Here is a 22,493-nt window from a genome sequence, read left to right as displayed (position 1 = left end):
CCACCTAGTTGTAAGCTGACCTTTGAGGATTTCCACTGCAAGTAGTGTTCCTGAGTTAAAACTGTCCTTTTGACTAAGGGAAGAGGATGAACGTGTTTATCGAGATTAAGTTCTCTGAAGTTTCTGTAGAAAAAAAAAAAATTATTCTTTCCCAGTAAGGGGAAGAAAGTAGTCGGTAATGAATGTGTTTCTTGTTTGCAGATGCTTCCGACTTTAGCTGCAGAGAAATGCGAACCACCCGCTACGTCACCGAGGGCTCTTGCCGCAGCATCAAACCTGTCAAGGAGCTGGTCTGCTCCGGCCAGTGTGTCCCCTCACACCTCCTGCCCAACTCCATCGGCAGAGGGAAGTGGTGGCGTCAGAATGCCCCGGATTATCGCTGCATTCCTGCTCACACTCGCACGCAGCGCATCCAGATGGCTTGTCCCGAGGAAGAGACTCGGACTTACAAATTCCGAGCTGTCACGTCCTGCAAATGCAAGCGCTACACTCGCTACCACAACCAGTCTGAGCTGAAGGACTTCGGGAAGGAAACGGTCAGGCCTCAGAAGAACAAGAAACCCCGTCTCTCCAGAGCCAGGAGCAGCAAATCCAACCAGCATGAGTTAGAGAATGCTTACTAGCAGGTGGTGGTACTCCAAGTGATACAGCCTAGCAGCTCTGGATATCTTACCCAACATCAGATGGCACTCACAGGCCACAGCGTGCCGTTCTGACTGCAGTAGGGTCCAATTCCTTCTGCTAAGCTGGGTCAAAAGGCTCACATAGTCAAAAAATCTGTCAGATGATAGCAGTTATGGTCTGATAAGAGAATGAGATAAACCGAGCTGGAGGCAGCAACACGTAAATTCAGTCTGAGAGGAGAGGTCTCCCTTGGAGAGCCACCTGGCTTGGACATGTAGGAAGGCAAAGTGAAGCTGTTATGGGGACAATCACACTTTGTTAGAAGTCATCCTACTCAATTTACACGAAAAGAACACCGAGGTCCCTTTCCCACTTTTCCAGGTGCCATGGTGCAGGACAAGGATGTGATGAAGGCAGCAGCAGGAGAGTTACCACTCTCCGAATGAGTTGCAGAAAGTTAGTGCTAGCAGGGACTTCAACAGCTGTGACACCCTGTCAGATGTCCTCACGTCCCAGCGGTTTCCTCTAAAACGCAAAAATCAAAACGTGCCACTCACCTTCTCAAAAGCGTGACAAATCTAGTTCATACTTTTAATTGCAAGACTGTAGGATGAACAGATTCGAAACAGATTTGACAACTAAACCCAGATTGGTTTTAGGGACAAGGATTTGCTTTAGGAACAGTTGAACAAATTCTGCTAGGTGGAGCAGATTTCTGGAATGGATGCTCCCCTCAAACCAGATAACCTCACTGATGTTTGTCCTGTAAACAGCTATCGGTGTGCGCAATTTAACCTAGAAGATACTGATTAGGCCTGATTTCCTAGAACACAATTGTCTTTAGCGTCAGCTTAGATGTCTCAATTTACATTTTCTGTAGAGTTTGGATTATCTGGCCACACACTTCGTAGCGCGAAGCCTGTGCAAGCCAAGTTCTGGGATTAAGGTGCTGGTTCTGCGTTAAAAGTGAGCCTCTGCTAATTTTAAATGTCATCAATTCCACTAGAAAAGTCTTTGGTACTTTAGTTTGACAGCAACTTCCCTTTAGTTAGCTTCTCACCATTCAGACTAACATTTGTGTTTTTACATGAGAGAATATTATTAAGGAGATAAATTGTCACGTGCTGTATATATCCTGTAGAAATGCTAAGCCTGGTAGCAGATGAACACAGTTTGGGATGGAGACAGTTCCTCACTGTTCTTATTTTCTATGTAGAGTTTATGCTGAAATCATATAAACGATGGAAATTTGTGATGTTGATAGATTTTGCAGTTATTTTATGTGGGACCAGAACCTAGAGAGAAAAGGTATTGTTTCAGAGAGTGAATTACGTATTTATTTTTTTCTCAGAAATTATTTATGCAATGTTTCTTCCTTGTAGACAATGAGAAGTAATACTGCTTTAAAGATATTAGTCTGTTATTTTTAATTTTAAATACATGGTTAATAAAGTAGAAACGATGCTTAATTATAGGAAGACTCGTTGATTTGCTGCAAAGCCGGTGAACTACAGAACAGTCAGGGTGTTGACTCCAATTTCAGTGATACAGCGTGTCAGGGTCCCCAATTCTCAATTGATAACCTGCACATCTCAAAAGAAACTCCATCCTGGAACTTCTGGCATCCAATGCCTGATGTTTCTCATGGAAAAAGTGTTCCTGGGCAGACGTGATGCTCAGAACTGTTTCCGTGTTCTCATTTCTACTACCCTGGGAATTAAAACTCAGCTGATTTCAGTTTCCCTCCTACTCCCAGTGACGTTTCCTGATTCACAATATTCACAACCTGATAAAGCCACCCGCGAATACAAGGTGCCGATCAAGATTTCTTGATTGAAATCTGATTATTTCAGATTTCTCTCATTGGGAAAAAAAAAAAAAAAAAAAAAAAAAAAAGTATGGGATCCCCTCGCAGGTGCTGCCAGGCAACAGTTAAACATTTTCACGATTTCATACTATAGACCTGTGCCCATTTTCATTTAGAAGGCCGTGGGTTTTAAGAAACAAAGACATTTTCCAATGAAATCAAGGAAAACTGAACTTGGGCTGCACACAGTGTGCAGAACTATCAGCGTGGCTGTAAAGATGAACAGCTTTTTCAAGGCAGCGGTAGGTAAGGTGTCCTTTACTACTATAAAATGATACCTCATGTAAAAACCTAATACATTTATACTCGTGACAACATTTTCCAGGCTTATCTTTGACTTTATGGATTTGGCACTCGGGGCTTAATTTTCAGAAACCAACACAACACCCTGCAAAGTGCTTCTAAAGTAAGAAAAGCGGTTTGGTGCCTTGGAAAATCTATTCCCTGGTCTCGCTGGCATCTAGGGTTACTGCGATACTGGTTTTGAAACGCTGACTGTGACAAACCAGTGAAAGAGACTTTATCTGGGACTCTGTGCTGGATTCCAGGCTGGTGGCAATTACAAGGCGTGCTGCAGGTGAAGCAGTACTATCTTGTTATTATATATATATTATATATAATAACGACATAGTATTATATTATATTACTATAATTATATATTTCTATATATAATTATAGTAATATAATTATATAAATATATATTATTATATTTTTTATGTATGTTTCACCTTCAAGATGAAATCCCACTTAAAGAAACCCCACTCCTCCCACACAGCCCCCTTCAACCCGAAGTGTCAAAGCTCCCTGCTGTCAGGCTGCTGCTCACAACCTTGCTGTTTGATTTAATGTAATGATTGGCTTTTTGCACGTTAGAAAGCTTTTTCACCAATACCCACGGAGTCCGGACGCCCCTCAGCACCCATCCTGTTCGCAGTCGCTTCTCGTTGGTTTCTTAACCCAGGTTAAAAGTGGATTCGCTGAGCGGTCCCTGGGTGCGCTTAGTCCTCTGCCATCTTCCTCCTGAGACGGTGCCCTCCAACCACCTTTCTGCCAATTTATTTCATTTATCCTGCAAACACCTGGAAAAATCCAAATGCGGGGTGTTTCACAGTGACAGGCTGCTATAGACATCCTGCTCCCCCCGCCACCCCCATCTGGGCTCCTTTCAAACAGAGCATTTGGGTTTTAATTATCTTCACACACACTCTCTCTCTTGATTTTAAATCTCTAGTAAAGGTGCACATGATTTTTGCCTCCGTACGTGTTGCTTACGGCTGTTAGTAGGCCTCTGGAGCAAGGCACGGATCTAGAGAGTGACTTATGGGTCCGATGGTGTCAGCGTTTGCTGAAAGCATCATTTACTACTCCAAGGGACACGCTGCATGGAGGAGATGCCCCCTCTAACAGAGGGGGAGAGAACGAGTGTCTGCAGGAAATTTCAGTCTGTCTGGCACACCAACACTTCCAATTCTTCCCCCCTCCACCCCCCCAACAAAAAAAAAAAAAAAAAAGCTTGATACTGTACACAGAGAAAACAAAACAGAGCAACTTCAGGCAAGACTGAATTTTTCCTCACTGTAATTTTTGCAATACAACAGTGCGGTGGTATGCAACTGAGGTGCCACCAAACTACGAGTAGTAACAGCTCACTGAATTTACCCTTACTTAGCTGGAGCCCAGCAAGTGAGCAACTGTCGGACTGGATGCTGTCCCAAAAAACAATCGAGTCCCTTTTTTCCTCCATATCACCTCTGAACATTCATTTCTCCCCCATTTTTATTTCCCAGTTGGGTAGACAACAAACCATGCCACATTCTCTGCAACATACTGACTTAAAATAAATAGTCGGTGTGCCTACTTTATTCCTTTTTTTCTGGCAAAACCACAGTTTTGCTGTTTATTCAGTGAAAGAGAAACTTACAGGCAGCACAAACTGCACGGTGGTATGCACCAGGTCCCAAAGATTTTGCACGAGGTTCAACTTTTTAATTACAAATTGCACAATCAAGAGCATTTATCCAGTGAGGCCCGAGGTCCAGAAAACACATTATGCATGTGTTCTGCAAATGTGGTTGAGAAAGTCAGTGTTGTGAAATACGGAAGAAATAAACAGGTATTTTTTTAGCCATATGACATCAGCTTATAATTAGCTTGTTTCACTCAAATTAGTGCAGTATATGGGCGCAGGGAACAACTTTTCTATAGTAAACAGGCTCCAAAGTCTTAAATTAAAATAGGACATATTTATATGTCGCTTGAGTTGGGGTTGAACATGCTGTGCAGCTGTAAACTGAGGTCTGGATAAACTAAACCCCCCCGGTGACAGGCAGGGGCTGGAGGTCCACCTTTAAAAAACCCCTCGTAGCTGGAAATAAAACCAGTACAAGTTGCAGAACTTGCAACAAAGGCGGCTGATATTAACTCCGCTTCAACACAACCGTGCAACTGCTCCCCTTGCAGCCTCAGAGCCATCAAAGGGCAATTCTGCACACTTTTTTTTTTTTTTTTTTTTTCTGCTTTTGCACCATGGAATGGAGGTTTATCTCCAGTTCCCGGAGCTGTGGGAGCAGTTTTGACACCGAATGTTTTACACCAAAGGTTGGAGACTTGTGGTGTCAAGCTGCAGTGTTTCCTGCACAAGGCTCACGATGCCCTGTCTTTTAATTGGATGAGAATGTGGTGCTTTTCCATCCTTTCTGATACCGAAATGAATTTTATTCACAGTGAAGCAGAATAAACGATGCCCAAAGGGAAGGAAGCAGTGCTGATTCTTCTGCCTCCGTTAACCACTCTTGCCGCTGTGTCACGACCTAGCTATTTCTTTCACTCCTAAAAGCTCTCTACTGGTTTTATTTCACATAATTTTAGGAGGACAAGTTATTACTGTGAAGAGAGGATAATACACTTCATCAGTAAAACCTGAGCAAAGGGAAAACCTATCAGCCCTGTGCATTCTTGTAAATAAATATTTTTATTTATAATATATATAATAATAATAAACACATTTATTTTATATTTAATAATATATTTTAAAATAATAAAATAAATACATAAATAAATAAAAATAAAAGTATTAAGGAACACAAAGATGATCTTCAAAGCGTTATCTCGCCTCTGCTGCATGACGATGGATGGCTGAAATGGGTGCTACCAGGGATGGGGCATCCACAGCTGCTCTGGGCAACCTGTTCCAGTGCCTCAGCACCCTCGCAGTGAGGAATTTCTTCCTGATATCAGATCGAATCTACCCTCAGTTTAAAACCGTTGCCCCTCACCCTACCATAGGCTCCCTGGTGTAGAAGCCCCCCCCCATCTTTCCTATAGGCCCTACAAGGGACGCAGCTGTCAGGTCTCCCTGGAGCCTTGCCTTCTCCAGGCTGAACCCCAGCTCCCTCAGCCTGTCCCCCCATCATCTTTGTGGCCTCCTCTGGACCCCCTCGAGGAGCTCCACGTCTTTCCTGCACTGGAGGCTGTGCTCTGGGGGGGCTCACAGAGGGGCAGGATCCCCCCTTGACCTGCTGGCCACACTGCTTGGGACGCAGCCCCCGGCACAGGGTTGAGATTTCTGGGATGGAGAGCACATTACCTGCTGACGTCCACTTTTCCATCCACTAATACCCCCCAGTCTTCCCCTTGCCGATCCCCCTGCTCAGCCGCTGCTGCTGGAATTGCCTTGACCCAGGTATAGGGGTGTAGAGGAATTATAGAGGAATGAAGGCAGGTTAATTAACACTGATAATGTGCAGCTGGGGGCTGGGTGGGGGTGGGGGGTGGCTGATGTGGATGATGTGCAGCTGTGGCTGGTTCCTGCTAAGTAGATAAATAGCTCTAAGGGGGATGGAAGGGGAGCACTGGGTGAGGAGACCTGGAAGAAGCAGTGGCAGGAGGGAGAGAGCTTCCCTGGATGGAGGAGAGACAAGGAGAGGGCTGCAGTGGGGTCAAGAAGCAGGTGGGCTGGCCTGGAGAGGATGGAGGAACAGCCTGGACAGTAGATCTTGTGAAACCTGGTGGGGGATCGGTGGCTGTGCCGGGGCAAAGTGTGGGAACTGCTTATGGAAGTTCCCTGGGACGGGATGGGGAGAGCCTTGCTGCAGCCGGCTGGTTTGGATGGTGCTGCGACACAGGACATTGCACTTGGCTTTGTTGAGCTTTGTGAAGTTTACAGAGGCTTACCCCTGGCCTCTCCAGTGATGCCAAAAGGGCATCTGAGATGAATTTTGTCTTTAAGCAAGCAAAGGTATTTATTTTGTGCAACATTAGGGAGCTAGCTGATTTGCACCAGACAAACTAGCTCCAAAGTTTTCAGTGAAATGTCAGGTCATTTATACAGTTTTTGTGAGAGGTTACAGCATCATTACATAAATAGTAATTTGATTTTGACACCTAATTGTTCTATTCATAGTAGGTGGGATCTAGGTGGAGTAAACCTTTCAACTTTCTTTGTTTGGCGATCTCCTGACTCATGGTCTCCTTATCTCCTTCAGGTGCCCACCTTATCTTTTCTAATAATTCAGAGTCCATTCCTTTAACGTCGTCAGTGGAACCTTCTCTAATTATTCCGAGTACATTCCTTTCTCAACACAGAGCATCACCCAGAGCACTGTACCAGACTCATCCTGACTGATCTTTTGAAGACTTTGCTCTGTTTCACTAGCCCCTTGGGGTGGCATCCAGCTCCTCTGGAGTATCGGCCCCACCGTTCAGCTTGGTGTCACTTTGAAGATTTTGGTATTGAGGCATGTAATCCATCCCAGCCCTGCTTCTCCTGGTGCTCCCAAGGGCTTACTGGTTCACACTGATGCTGTGAACACCCATTTTAGCCATCCCAGGTGAGGTGGGGTGTGACGTCAATCACTTTTTTTTACTACTTATTGACCCCTCAGGACACTTTGCCATGAGGGTTTTGAATTTCAAATTATTGAAATTTTAAAATATTGAAATAGTCCCTCTCTTATGAATGTGTACGGCACCAAAATGTGGAAGTTTGGTCTGGGCTTGGGTTTTGATGCCATGTTAAGAGATGTTAATGAAAATCATTTCATATTAAACATATTAAACATGTTAAACACCATTGTTTTCACCTCTGAGGGGAACAGCCCCCACTCCTTGACTTAGTTATAAGTCCAAAGTCACGCTTGTCCCTGCTGAGACTCCCACCCCAGGCTGCTCACAGCGTTAACCTGCAGGCTCAAGCTTTCTTGTGCATGACTTTCCAGGCAATTTAAATATATTCTCTAAACCAAGGAATAAAAGTGTATTTATTTTGTGGTTATCAAGCCCCTAATTTTTTTTTTTTATCACTTTGCCAAAAATTTAATGCTTGTGGCATGAGGTTATTTCAATGTCTTAAGAAAACAGCCCAGCTCTGGCTAAATAAATAAGTGATGTCATTCTTCATTCAGGTGACCAGATTCTTTGGTGTAAAAACTTCCCTTAGGAGAGGTCTTGGGACACAGTGGCTCCTCTGAGACTATTTACATCTGTCGGATTCTCTAATCTCTTCTTCCTTCCTTCCTCCCAACTATTTCCTTCCCTTTCGCTCTAAAATGGCCAGTATTTAACTCTAATGCTTCCAGTTTGCACAACATGCTTTTACAATTGGGTGGTTGTTGGTTTGGGGTTAGTTTTTTTTTTTTTATAACCAGAAATAAGGCTTAATTTAAGGTAATTACTCTCCCATTTGGAGGGGTTTGCTATTTGCAGGGCCTTGTTTTTTTTCTAGTCAAATTAGCTGGAGAAGTTAGTTTTAAAAGTGATAGTTTTCTTCTAAAATTATTCTTCAGATTAAGGGTGGTGCTCAGGACCAGAAGCTTCACTCAGGATGATTTTCTGTGTGTCTAGAGGCAGCAGTAGTGCTATCAGAAAATCATTAGCGAAGGCAGGGAGAAGACAAATAATTGCACAGATGGCCAATGAACTGAGAAAATGCATGCTTATCAATTAATATGAGCTTCTGAATAAATTAATCTTCAAATCAGAGGCATCCAGGGTCCTCCTAGGAGCCAAAAATAGGCCCAGTCATTTAAAAAGATACATCTTTCTAGAATTAGTTTTGTCATTAACATCTCTAATATGGCATCAAGCGCTAACGATCGGTCATAAGGATTATTCTTTGGACTTGCACGCGTGCCAAGAGCAGAGCAGCAGTACTTTGGTGCAAAATGTTAATAAATGCAAATGTTCAGAGTCAGGAATTAGGGAAGAGGGTATATCCTTACTGGGAAAACTGGCACAATTTCAGAATTTCAGCATCATGCCCTCACACATGTCCCTTTCTTCTAGTTGGAAGTGCTATCTGGGTAGAATTTAAAAGTTTTTAGCTAGTTTTTCATTATTTTGGGGTGCTTAGAACCTCAAAGTGGCCATCAGACTTGTAGCAGAGTCTGAACAGTCTGCCCGTGAGCAGTAAACTCTGTCTACACTCCATTTACTTTTAAGCTACACAGCTCTCAAATGCATAAATCTCTCGGTCAGCAGTGCCATCACCCTATATTTACTCAAATAAACCACTATGATTTTGACATACATGTTCCGTACAGATGTTACACCCAATGAGTGTAATTTTGCTGTTTGCAGAAAAATGCAACTTTTAATATAGAGAGTGTCCTGCTATTTAGAAGGCAACTATAAGGCCCAAGAGCACTGGAAATGACACGTACGTAGGGGTATTCGCATAAAACCCATTAACTTATTAAAGAGAGTTTACGGGTGGTCTTTGGAGCAAGGGCAGGTTTACTAAAATCGTATTTGGAACTGGCTGTTTGGTGGGACCCCACACACGAGTTTGATGATAAACTGGCCCAGGAAACTTTCCTTTATTTAAAAACAAAAAAAACCAACCCCAAACATAATCAGGAAAAAATAATGTCCAAGAGAAAACTGCAACCAATATGGGTATCAGCAGAGCTGTACTGATTTTTGACATCTGGATCCTAAGACAGTATTTAAAGGACAACCACCTGGATTACATTTATGCAGTTTAAAAAAAGATCTTTCTACTTAAGAAAGGCCGAAATAAGCCATATTAACCAGCAGAAAGAAACATATTTAGCGGTAATAACGGAAGGATTCCTCATGTCTGCAACACCTGACAATTAAAAATGAATTAACATTCACTTAACAAAAAAAAAAAAGTTAACATTCACTTAAATGGAAGAAAAAAAAATATAAAAATCAGAGACTTTTTTTGAATCATTGGCTGTCAACTGGGCCCCTGGGAATTACTTCTAAGGGGGGAGGGGGATCTGGACACTGGCTGATAAGAATGACCCTATAACAAACGTGTTCACTGCATGGGAGAGTACGTGTCCACTGGAAATTTCCAGGTGTCTGCAAATTTAAAAAGCTTGAAAAAGCTTTCTTCTGATTACTTTGATATAAAAAGAAATACTAATCTCAAATATATTTACTACACGTTCCCAAGGAAAATTACAAATTTTTGCAAAATGCGTCATCAGGGAGGAACTCTCTGGACCATTGTTCCACAGATGCCAGTGAGGAACCTGCCCGCTGCACTAGCTTACGCTGTCCCCCCCTTCCAGAGCAGAAATATGGGGGAGAAGCACATTTTCAAGTCAATGTTCTTCCAAGTCTTCTGTTGTGAAAAAAAATCACACCCTTTTGATTCACGCTCTGTTCTTTCCAGTTGAGAGAGGGGCCTTCCGTGCGGTTCGCGGGATGTATGGATGCGGCAGGACCAGCGCAGTGGGTGCAGGATTAGTGCTGGTTTGCAGGATCCAGCGTCGCCTGTGTCAGCCTGGTTCCATACGTAGGCACGAGTTACATCCCTTGGGAGCCAAACCTGAGAATCCTCGGTAACGTTTAATCTCTCAAAAGTAATCCTGACAGACGTAGCAGGTGAGAATATCTGCGTTTAATGCTTAAACTTGATCACCTCCCAGAATATGAATAAACAAGAACTAACTTGTCAGTTGGTTTAAGCCGAGCTCTCTACTTTGACTTAATTTCAATCACATTTTTTGCAAACAGTTGAGGACAAGACCAAGTCCGTGACTCCCTTAAAAAAAAAAACAACCCACACATCCTTTAGGACATCCTTTGTAGTAAATCAGCATGTAGCAGTGTTATTTTAAAATATTTTTACTCAGATGTGATATTAAACTCTACACAGGTACCAGGTAAGATGTTTCTTTAGTCTTCTTTTCTTATTATATTAAAAAATATATTTTATTTTATATATATTAACAAATATAACTCTCTTCCTTTAAAATGTTCAGTATTTTACATTTTAATTTTCTGCTGGAAAAAAAAGCATAGACATTGTCTGACATTTTTTGGCATATTTAATTGCAGGAAGAAAATGACAGCATGCTCTCTTGCCCACAGTTAAGCATCACAGAGAATGTGAGAATATTAAAAGGTGTATCAACAACCATAAAAGGGATCTACGCTTTCTAACTGGGGAAAAAAAGAAAAAAGGGAAAAAAAATTTGAATTTGCTGGCCTCATTCATTTGACTGTTTCTAAAGAACAGAAGTAAAAGCACGTGGGCATGCTTTGGTTGAGAAGTTGAACAACCTGGTATTGCCTTTACAGGAGTGCATTGAATAAATAAATGTATTTTAAATACCAAATAACAGCAGTGGGATTTACCCTTACTGACAAAAAAACCCAAAAAAAGACCCACACTACTGTATTAGTATGTATTCTTTTTCATGCTGTCACACACATCAATATGTTGCCCTTGTTTAAAGTTATATTTAATTCTAGTCAGGTAGATAAATTTGAAAGGTCTAAACCCAGCTGGGACCTTTAAAGTAGTTGTAGTCGTGGAGGTCATAGGACTCATCTGTTACAAATAGCAGATGTGTAAAGCAGTCCCTCCTCTACAGATAAATTATATTAAATGCAAAACATGGTAAAATATAGTCAGCAGGTGTGTTGTAAAACCTTTCAGGCTGCAAGCTCTTCGGATACGGGACTGAAAAATCCCAGCCCAGCAAAGGCAGTCAGGACTGTATGGTATAAATATAAAATAATAATGGAATAAAATAACAAAAGAAAAACAGGTTCAACATTCTGGCACTTAGAAAAAACAAAGCCTTACATAGCGAAAGGCACTCGGTGCCCTTCGAGAGGGAGTTTTGTGCTGCCACCAGCTCGAGAGCTTCGCAAGATTTAATTGCAGAGTGAGTTGAGTCAGGAGACTGTCACTGGAAGAAGACGTAGTTAGCAGCTACTTTTTTTTTTTTCTGAGAACATAAAATTTTTGCTTGCTATTTAATTACACAGCAGAATGTTTGCTTTTTTTATAGCGCGCTTTTTTTTTCTTTTTTTTTTTTTTTTTTTTTTGCCACTGAAGAATACTGGAAAGTGTTTTGAACAACTGTGAAAATGATTAAGCTGTGTGTGTATTTCTAAAAGACCATCTTCATTTGTGTAAGTGCCTCAGTGACTTTGGAAAGGCTGCTGCCCTAGGGGAAGTGATTATTTAGCTGTCACCTTCTCATTTTTTTCTCTATATCACAACAGCGGTTTTATTGCATTGTCCACTGTTGATCTCATTTTAGTTTTCAACTGATTCCAAGCCTCCTCGGTCAGCCACTGTGTTTTTCCTATTGGAAATGCGTGTCTGGAGGTGCTGGCTCACTGCTGGTTTTTTGAAATTGCTCAGACACAAAGCTCAGGGCAGCAGCCAAGGCTTCCACCCTAACGGCTCCTCCTGTGTTCCCTGGCAGCTGCCCCCAGCCTGCAGAGCTACATGTGGTTTCCTTCCTATCTGCTATATGTTTGCGGAAAAGTCAAGCCTACACCTCTGCCGAAGTTCATTTAGAAAACCATTCCCTGATTTCAGGACACACGAGGTGCACAAGTAGGGAAGACAAAGCAGGAGAAGGACCAAGCATCCCTGCTCACCCACCTGTGGCACGTGGGTGCTGCACCGACATCATCGCCTCTGAGCTATTGCTAAGCGTCGTGGCCCAGATTCCCTTTAATGTTTCAGTGAAGCAAAAAGACATCAAAGTTCCGGTCCTTAAGGCAAAAACTGATTGAAAACATTGAAGTGTTTTCATTTCATTCATGTGTATGTACAGACGGAGGCGCACACGCGTGTGGACTTTCACAGTATTTGCAAATGCTAAAAAGGAGCCTTTGTAGCAAACACCATGTTGCAATTCTGTTACATGGAAACGCACACAAATTGTAGAAAAGAAGCTGTTGGAGTCACTTTTAAAACCGATCAGGATGTCAGCGTGGCCACCCAGGTCCCTGGGAGAAGCCATTGGCTTCTCCATCCTTCTTCACCATCGGAGCGTGATGGTGAGGAACGGTTGTGCCCCGCTACCAAGCCTTCAAAACAGGCCTCTCGATCCTTTTAATTTTGCATCATCTCTGACGTTCTTAACTCTGAATCTTTACCCTTTGCATAATCAAAGTGACTGATGACACGATTTCAAAATATTCTTTCCTCACATGACTTACTCTTCGTGGGAACCTCGGGCCTTACAAATGAGTAAATGGCTGGCAACAGACTTTCGAACATGAAATAAGTTTAAATAATATCCCAGGAAGACGGAGATTTTCTGCACGATCAAAATAATGATCTAGTGAGAGGCCTGAAGCTCTATATCAGGTCTTCAAAAGAAAAGAAAAGGGCACGTTTTGGATCTAATTTGGAAAATTAGTATGTTAATTTTGAACTCAACATATAGCTTGAAGGAGACCTACAGTGAATCATGTTGTAATTTAAAATGTATAAACTTCCAATTCTGAATATTTCTTTTCGGCCACAGATGCCAAAGCTGAGCAAGACAGATTAAACCACCCGAGGAACCGTATTTTCCAGGGGCTGCTAAAAGTCACAGTGTTTGCTCTGCTGGGTTTGCCGAGTGTGTCAGGGGCTGCTTGCGGCCTTGGCGTGGTGGGGTGGCCTCAGCACTAGTCCCCAAGGCCTGGCAAAGGAACAGGCTGAAGTCAACTGCCATTAGACACCTTCCCACCGCTACCGTGAAGCAACGGGCCCAGGCACGGAGAATCCCAACGCTTCGGTTTTGACTTTTGAGGATAAAGGCCATTTTATAGGGAGACACTCCAAGACTCTTGACTGTGCTGGGCAGGGGTCGAAACCCCCGTGTCTCTGGATGCTGATTCTATGACTAAGCCACATCACTTCACAATCTAAATAATTCAGTCTCCAACAACAGGATATCTCCGATTACGAGATATAACTCTCGATAGATATTAAACTCTTTCCCTGTCCTTCATTTTGAGTCCACAGCTGGTAATACTGTGAGGATGCTCAGGCACTGGAAGAGATTACCCAGAGGGGCTGTAGATTCTCCATCCATCGAGCTATCCCAAACCTGATGGGACACAATCCTGGGCAACCTTGAGCAAGGTGGTTGGACGAGATGGTTTCAAGAGATCCCTTCCAACCTCAACCATTCTGTCATACCGTGGCTGTGTAATGAGCACGTAGTTTGCTTGTGTCATGGCTGGGTTTCTCCTCTTTGGAACAAAACTGGGAAGTTCTGCCCTGTAGGACCTCCGGTGCTGGCGGCTAATTCAAAAACCGTCCCTTAACTCACGTGATTATTAATAACCACGTTATTAATAACCAATGTTATTTTAAGACTGCTTCGGTACGCTGCCAGCGCTTTGTACGCTGTTCTAAACTCACTGAAACATAAAGCTTGAAGAGAATATCCTGGCCCATGCTAAAATAATAATGATTAATAACTGTTATGTTCAGCACTGAGTTTATTTACTGCTTTATGTGGCAAATGCGGATAAAAATCATCACGATCTATTAGCTAACTCAATTAGCTCAGCAGGCTGTTCTTAGGGCAAAACGCAAAAGGGACTCAAAAGAAAACTAAAGCTTCATTAGGCAAGTAAGCTAGCGAGAAATTGGGTATATATTAAATTCTTAGTAATTGAGCAGTACGTAGGCATAATTAGCTCCGAGTAGCACATACATAAAGGATATAGATACAAAACATAGAAAAGGAAGTAGCATAGCTTAAGTGCCCTGCAATTGTGAAGTAATGGATTTTTTTTTAAGGATGAAAAGCAGCTGGAATATTGGTCAGTCAAATCAGAGCAGCTGGAATGGGGTGTGGGTTACTCCCCTGCCCCTAGTCCATTCTGTCTGACCGACCAAAGCCTCGAGTCCTGTGCACGCTTGGTGTTTTGTATCCTAAATTACAATATCTGGCAAGAAAAAAAAAAGAAATAAATTTTTGCCTTTGATCCTCAGTTAAAGCAGACTGAGAAAATCCCTTTATAATTGGTTAATAGTTCATGGGGCTAAAATTGTTGTTGTAGCACAATCTGTGGGAACAACATGGGAGAAACATTTCCTGCAGAAAGAATGCTGAAGTTTAATTACTACACATCGCATGAGAAAGGATTTCAATTTTTAGGGCCCTGTGTTCAGGCAGTTACTAGGTAGCCAGCTTGTACTGGAATATTGATGCTTTAGTCTAATCTCTGCTGTGCCAGAGAACAGCGGAGGGGCCTCATTCTCATGATGGGGTAGCAGGAATGCTACACATTTCTTTGGTCTTATCATCATGTACATTGCTATGCCAGGCAGTTTAATTAATAACTGTCGACATGTTGTCATTTATCATTACCAAAACGGGAGGTGAGGACCCTTCCGTATGCATGCTGTACAAATAAATTAAAGTTGTCTCAACCAGTCTCACGGGTTTGCTGCTGTCAGTCACTTCTGTTGGCCTTCCTGCAGTTCAAAGACTCGCATCTTATCTTGCTCTCAGGGCTGGGCAGCTATTTATATAATGGAAAACAAAAACATGTGCGCGTGCAAGCCCGGTGGATAATCAACCTCGGTTAATATTGTTGTGGAGAGTTCAATTACTGAGCTCACGATAAGACATTTACTACTGGAGTTGAAATGTGCCTCAAGGAAGAATGTTTCAGGAGCAAAAACATGCACAAAAATGGGTCCCTGGGATAGTGGGAAAATGCTGCAGCCAGGTAATGACATCAATAGAATATTTTGGGTTTATATGACATAACTAAATACTAAGAAGTAGTTCAGGATATGTAAATTCTCCTTTTTCTTTGAAATTAGATTACCATTCTGCACGTGCCTCAAGAATGGCTCTGGCTAGCAGGCAGGATTTCATTTCTAGTAGTCATGCAGAAAAACTTCCTTTCTGGGAATGCTTTGATTCCTGGTAGTATTTTACAGGAAAGATTGATTCGAACTGAAACGAGAAGGTGACCATAGCTACGGTAGCAGTGTGAGCAGCACACTGCCAAACACAACCCATCTGGGGTAAACAAAAAATTTGAGCACCTTATTAGAGGTGCTGCTCTGTCTTCGGGGGCACGGATAAACAAGAGTCCCACAGATGTTATTAATTAAGATGAAAAAAAAACAATAAAATGAACTCTCCGCTCTGTACAATAAAGTGGATTGGGAGAAATTTTCATGTTCATTTGTGGTTGCAGACAGAGCTCCCCGTGGCTGCAGAAGACGGAGGATGGAGCAGGATGGAGCATCCCTGGTTGGGTCTGGCAGGTACGTGTGCCGGCCTCCGCAGGAGCATTCTGGGCTGCCCAAACCTTCCTTCCAGGAACTTACTGAAGGAAGTTCAAGCCATTAGCATGGTTCAGGTCACACTTTCGCTTTCAGCTGGAAAATAGCGAAGCAAATGGTGGGCTATGTCACTTTTGCCACACCGAGTGTCCTAGCTCTGTTCCCTGAACTGCTTTCAGGCGAGGAGTCACCCGACATGCAGGAGGGAGGGTGTAGCACTGGGTAATACGTTCCTTACAGACAAGCTATACATTACACTAAGATTTCATGAAGGGAGGAACGTGATCAAACAGACAGCCGAGAAAAAAGGCAATCCTGTGCCAGAGCTTGTGAAATTCCCATACTGAAGATGCCAAAGGGACAAAAAGCAACAGGCACAGGATGGACCAGAAAGAAAGAGATCTTTTGCATGCCACCCTTAGCAGCAGCCCATGGTAGACCTAATACTCGGGGGTCAAATGGCTAAACTAACTAGGAGAGCATTTTAATAATGTGATACGGTGTTAATTCTGGCCCCTTCTGGCCACAGTAAATTGCCCTGTTTGGATGGAGCCGAGCTGAAATAGCATGTTGTGCATGCGTCAGGAAATGAGCTCATGATATACGAAGCCTCAGTCTGTAGGTGATAAGTAAGGGCCTGACAAATTAATCTCATCAGCTGCATTCATCTTTGGATGCTGCTCTGTGCCAGGCCACAATGTGTGGGCTGGAGTCTATTTTTTTCATTTGTCTAACTTAAACAGGTAGTTTGAATTACTGTGAGACAAATGTTCTATTCTGTGCTGTCTGCACCGTAGATTGTTCTTACTGAAATGGGAAGAACGATCATGTCATATTTTACAGAGAGACAAATTATTGTGCTGACAGCTTGCTTTTGTCAAGATGTTTTGAACTATACATTCTGTAAACCTAACAAAATGAATTTGTTGTTTTCCTTTCCTTTAATGGCAAGCATCTTTATTAATAATTGTAAATTAATTATTTTATATTCATATAAATTTATATATATTCATATATATATTTATATTATAATAAATATTCAGAATGCACAAGGTTCTACAGTCTAGCCTTTAACTGCATTCATCGTTCTGTTTTTAACTACTTGCAAGATGAGAAATCACATCTAAGTGAAATGGAAAGAGTTGCCTTAGATTCAGGATTGGAATTTAGGAGACAGTATGGTATTAAAAAAAAAAAAAAAAAAGAACACCCCCCCCCCCCCATTAATTTATAGAGAACAACCCCACCCTCCATTTTAAAGAAGCACATTTCTTTTTCCAAAATCTGCCAGCAAATTTGGCTGTCGTATGAATATTCTGGCAGCAGAAAGAACCAGATTTTTCCAAGATTCTCCCTTTTTTCCTGGAGACACACAGGGAGGATCACAGACAGCAGGCGCACCTTTAGGCACCTGCGTTCTGCCTTCCTGGTGTTCACTTTAGAGTTAGCAAAGAGAAGATCTGGTGGGTGTTTTTTTTCCCCGAACCTATTATTTATTCTGAAAACTAACCGGTTTTAGGATCACGAAGGCCAAGTTTGTGTGGAGACTCTTCAGACCCTTTAGTGAAATTTATGCATATGTGCTCAAGACGTGAAGAGGCCACACTTTACTGTGAGAAATAACCATTTTACTGCGCTATCAGAGTCCTTTCTGATGAATTTCTAATCCTTGGCAGATGATAGAAAGCATGACAGGAACCAGAGAGGACTAGCTGTAATATTCATTTTGCCAGCTCTGCAAACAGTAGTTAACAGTTTATTTTTGTAATAATAATATATTTTTATAATAATATAAATAAATAAACAGTATTAATCAGTCATCCCCTAATGGGAATTACACCTCTAGATGTACCACAAGTTAATATTCAGTTTGTCTGTACTTTCTAGAAAAAGAAATTATTCCCTTTGGATGAAATCTAAGGCGTGCAGAGATGGGAGCAGCGGCGGCATATACAGGTAAGAACATGTGCCTATTTCTATTGCAAGGCTCTAATTTTTGAGTTTCTTCTATCTTTTATATTTTGTTTTAGATTCTTACCCTACAAAGCCATTGGAAGGTTTCTGTTCCAGGCAAGAATGCCTTGCTGGTCTGAGTCCATGGGAGGAGGTGCCGCTGGTTCAGGCACCAGTCTCTAGCAGATGACATGGAGGAAAAGAGGGGTTTCCTCATCCTGGTGGGTTCTATGGTAGGAGAGACAGTTTCTGGCAGGATCCTTTATCAAATGTTCCTCAAGATCTAACTTCAGTTGGATAAGCCATAATAACTTGTGCAAGTGTGCTTTGGCCAAACCCAGAATTACCTGGCTTCCAAACAGAGCTGAAGTTCCAACTGCTTCAGTAGGAGTAATAGCAGTAATATTAATAGTAATGTTACAGAGAGTTTGAGCAAAATCTGTAAGAGAAAGACCCTGTGCAGCCTTAACGGTGTTGGAAACCTCGGAGACTGGAAAATAAACCATTTTCTATCATAATTTTTGAAACAGCCCAGCCTCCCACGTATCTGAAGGTCCAGAAGTGATCCCTTTGGTGAGAAGATGGTCTTTAGGGAGAGGTAATTCTTAGTCTTACTAACACTGGTCTGAAGATGATCAAGATGTGAGAATTTATAAATCGAAGATTCTTTTCCTTGCTTCCTTAAAAGCAATTTAACACTTTGACTCTAAGCTAGGAGCAATTCTCAATGTTCTAAAGGAAATTCAATATGTTTATGCACACTTGAATGGCTAAACAAGTTGGAAAATAAAACGTTCAGCGTTTCTGTACATTGGGTGAAGCAAAGCTACTTTCTCAAAAGTAAAGAAAAAAATTGAAAATGACCTTTAAAATGTACACACAATATTTAGTCCACGATCCCCTACTGATGAGACACAAAACTCCCTATACCAGACAGCCTCCAAGGCAGTAAATGTAGAAGTGATAATGAAGTGAGATCGTTATTCCATTTACAAAAGGCAAAAGCTCTGTGGTGCAACGTTCTACGCTTTGGATATTAGACCAGAGACAATTTGCATTTATGCAGCTCTAAGAAGAAAGGGGAGAGAAATGGTCAGAAGCTGATTGATTCATTAGCAGGTACAAGAGTGACACTTGGCAACTGTCACCGCAACTACAGGGACTCGAGTTCGAATACTAGGACAAGAAGTTTGGTTTCAATTCTCTGGGCAAGGAAACCCAATTCAGGTTTACTTTCTGCTTGCTCGCCTTTTTTGTTTTTTACATTTTTTGTCTGCTGAAATCCGCTGCATCAGCCTTGCGTTGGTGTAACTGCTGGTCACCTGCCCGCTGGGGTGACTATAACATCTCGGAAAACACTAAACTGGTGAATTCACAGAGTCCGCTCCTTACTACAGGATTATACGGGGAGAACCCTCTATTCTCTGCATCGTTCCTTCTGCTGGGTCTGCTCCTTCAAGGGGACCAGGAGAGCCAGTGACGGGATCTGCACACCCAGGGGTGCTTGCTGGAGATGTTTGCAGCTCCTCTTGCATGACAACCCAGCCGGTTTGGCTTCAGTAAAAATTCCTGTCTTCAAACCCTAATTACTGTGCTGGCACAGCACGCCGAGTGGTTTTCTGTTTGTATTTATTCGCAAAGTCCCTGCTGCACTGGGTCCTGTGATAAATATAATCCCACTCATGGCTAATTCGATGGTTTTTTGGTGGGGAGAGGGGAGAAGGGAGGGTAATTTCATGGTAAACCATAATTACTTGTACAAGTAGTACCTTAATTGCCAATCCAATCTGAGGGGGTAGCTGAGGCCCAGATGAGCCTAATTCGAATTCTATTTGTTCATAATAAAGAAGTGGTGATTGCTAATTGGACCTAGCCGACATTATTTGCAAATGGGAGCCATTTGAAAATGTGAATTTAATGTCCCTTTGTGTTTAATTTTGCTATTTCCTACTTGCATCGGGCTGCCAGCCTAACAGGGGACTGAGCAGAGCAGGCAGCTAAGTCCTCCAAATCTGCTGCTACCAGTTTCTGGTGGCATAGACCCCTGGCAAAACAGGACTTGATCAAGCAGTCTGGAGCTGGACATCGAGTGCTGAGCTCTCTTGAAAAATCTACTCCCAGCAATAGGTGCAACGCAGAGAAAACGTGGTCCTAAATGAATTGCCTACAGCTATAGGGGAACCCAGGCACCCTGGGGAAATAGACTTTTGACTTTCAGGTCCCCGTTCCTCACCTTTTCTAACGCAACCACACCTCTTCCCCAAGTTAAAAATTTTGTATTTTATTATTTGGGTCACTCATAGCTAGAAATGAGGATTTCTGATTAATGCCGAGGAAAAAGAGGAATTATTACTATGATATACTGGTACCTTGCCTCCAGCTGTATATCCAGTAGGTATTTAATCACAGGCATAACACGAATATATTTTCCACACTTCTTCCCCACAGTTTACTGACCTAAATACCTGAGAGATTCTTGCAGCGCTGAGACAAGACTAGCAAGCATAAAGAAAGCATGATAGAAGTGTTTCCTCTGACATTTTCCTTTATTTTTTCTCTCTAGGAACTCCACTAGTTGGTAATGGGAATATTCTGTTAGAGCTATAAACGCGTTCTGACGTCTGCTTGATACCCATGTTCAGCTGATTTGAGAATTAGACCATTATAGTCGTGAAAATTCACAGATTTTTCATTCCCACCAACCTTCCCATTCCATCGCTGCCTATTGACTGCCAAGAGGGAACGAGGGTTTGGTAATTACAGCAGCGGTGGCTTTATATCTTATAAGTCCCCTGAAAAACGTATTTTTCAGTAAGGTAAGAAGCAACCGTAGGAATTAGAATTTTGTGCCATCAACCTGAAGTCTTGTAGCTCTTTTGAATGAGTAAGATTAAAGACCGACTGGCCAAAATACAAAACCTCTCCAAAGCTTTTCCAAACAGTTTGACCTTAGTACAGCCTAGAATCTTTAAAATATTAACATGCTACTCTTTAAAAAAATGAGAGTTCTCTTCCAAATATATGGTAGATACAGGAAAAAAAGGTGGGTTTTTTTTTTTTGTCAGGGGGTTTAAACCTGCCAGCAGCAGGATATCCTCCTGGTTGCAGCTACACACAGGGTAAGGTCTGCGTTGGGGTGGATGGATGGTAGCTCCTCTTTGCCCTATTTTTAGCTCTTTTTTGCCGTTTGGAATCTTTCAGAGAGAAATGGCAGAATTCCTTGGGTTTTTTAGATAAGCTTCTGTTCTCATAGCTTCTGGGCAAATACCTCCTTCTTTGCAAGAGGGCTTAGGGCCCTGGGAACCCAGCGAGGGGCGAGTGGAGGAGCTGCTCACACTCTTTCTTACCAAGCTAAAAATCACTTTTTCTATCAATCAAACCCTACATGAGGCCTCCCTCAACTTACAGGCTCCTCACCTTTGTATTGTGGTCCTGCTAGTCACTGTCATGGCAACCACAGAGGCTATTCCAGCAGGGAAAACTGCTTTGGCGATTAGGAGGGAGCCTGTGGATTGGGAATCCCTGCTCCGGAGTTGGGGTCCTGCGGAGGGGCGGCAGGGCGAGGGTGAGGAAGGAGGCGGTAAGTGGGAACTTTGCTGGTAACTGCCCGGAAACTTTCTGTCGGTAAAAAACACAACAAAACAAAACAATCCAACAATGTGGAAAGGAGAGTCGTTGCCCCAAAAGATGAACCTGGGTGCAGAGAGCCTTTCTGGCGACGAGAATGGGAAAGTCAACAAAGATCCAGTCCCTGCCCTTCCAGAAAGGTCACCCTTCCAGAAATGTCACCCTTCCCGTTACACCAGCCTCCCTCACCCCTACCGCTGCTGCTCCCCACCGAGACTTCGGAGAATCCCCAAAGACACTTGTACCCTTCACTGCATTCCTCCAGCTGCCTCTGAAGGGACATAATTCCAGGGAAACAAACATTACCATCCCGAAAAGCTCACCAGCCTTACTTGGAGTTTTATTAAAAGTTCTGCTTTAGATCAGGCTTTTGCCAGGCTCTGTAGAAAGGGGCTGCACTTTGAGTTCTTACATCCTCTTTTCATTACCCAACCTTGTACCCTTCTTTTATTTTTATTTTTTTTTTCATTAAAGATAATTGAAGTATCTTTGGAAAAATTCTGAACTGCTCTTTTATGCAAAGGCAATATGCTAAATTCACCTTTGTACATTTTTTTCCAAGGCAAACTGTGCTTGTCAGCAGCGTGCTTATGCAAAAACTGTATTATCCTTCTCTTCTGAAGCTCCTAAGAATCATAGATTCTTATTAAACCCTAAGAAATACGTGTTCTCTAATGCCTGGGGACCTTCATGTCTTCAGGAAAAGAGGGGATCGCCCATGTAAGTAAACCCTTCACATCAGTCTCTGTAGATAATGCTGCCTAATTCATAATTTGGGCTATTTATAGCCAGCCTTGAATACTTCTGTCCTTTTACTCCAAGAGGAACGATAGCAACAGCTGGAAAGTAACTGATTAAGCAGCCCAATACACCCCCACACCCCCCCAACCC

The 22,493-nt window shown here is 42.4% G+C and overlaps 1 protein-coding gene across 1 annotated transcript in view; it reads left to right on the top strand.

The window, feature by feature from the left end:
• Positions 1-22,482, top strand: part of SOST (sclerostin) — a 29,247-nt gene extending 6,765 nt beyond the window's left edge. Inside the window, exon 2 of the mRNA XM_080369884.1 lies at positions 202-22,482. Coding sequence (XP_080226010.1) covers positions 202-623 — 422 coding nt within the window. The 3' untranslated portion in view covers positions 624-22,482. The remainder of the gene's footprint in view (positions 1-201) is intronic.
• Positions 22,483-22,493: the final 11 nt, after the last annotated feature.

The sequence above is a fragment of the Falco punctatus genome (assembly GCF_963210335.1).
Source record: "Falco punctatus genome assembly, chromosome: 19".
NCBI lineage: Eukaryota > Metazoa > Chordata > Aves > Falconiformes > Falconidae > Falco > Falco punctatus.
Note: the sequence above shows the minus strand (reverse complement) of the source record. Positions and strands in the feature narration are given on the sequence as shown.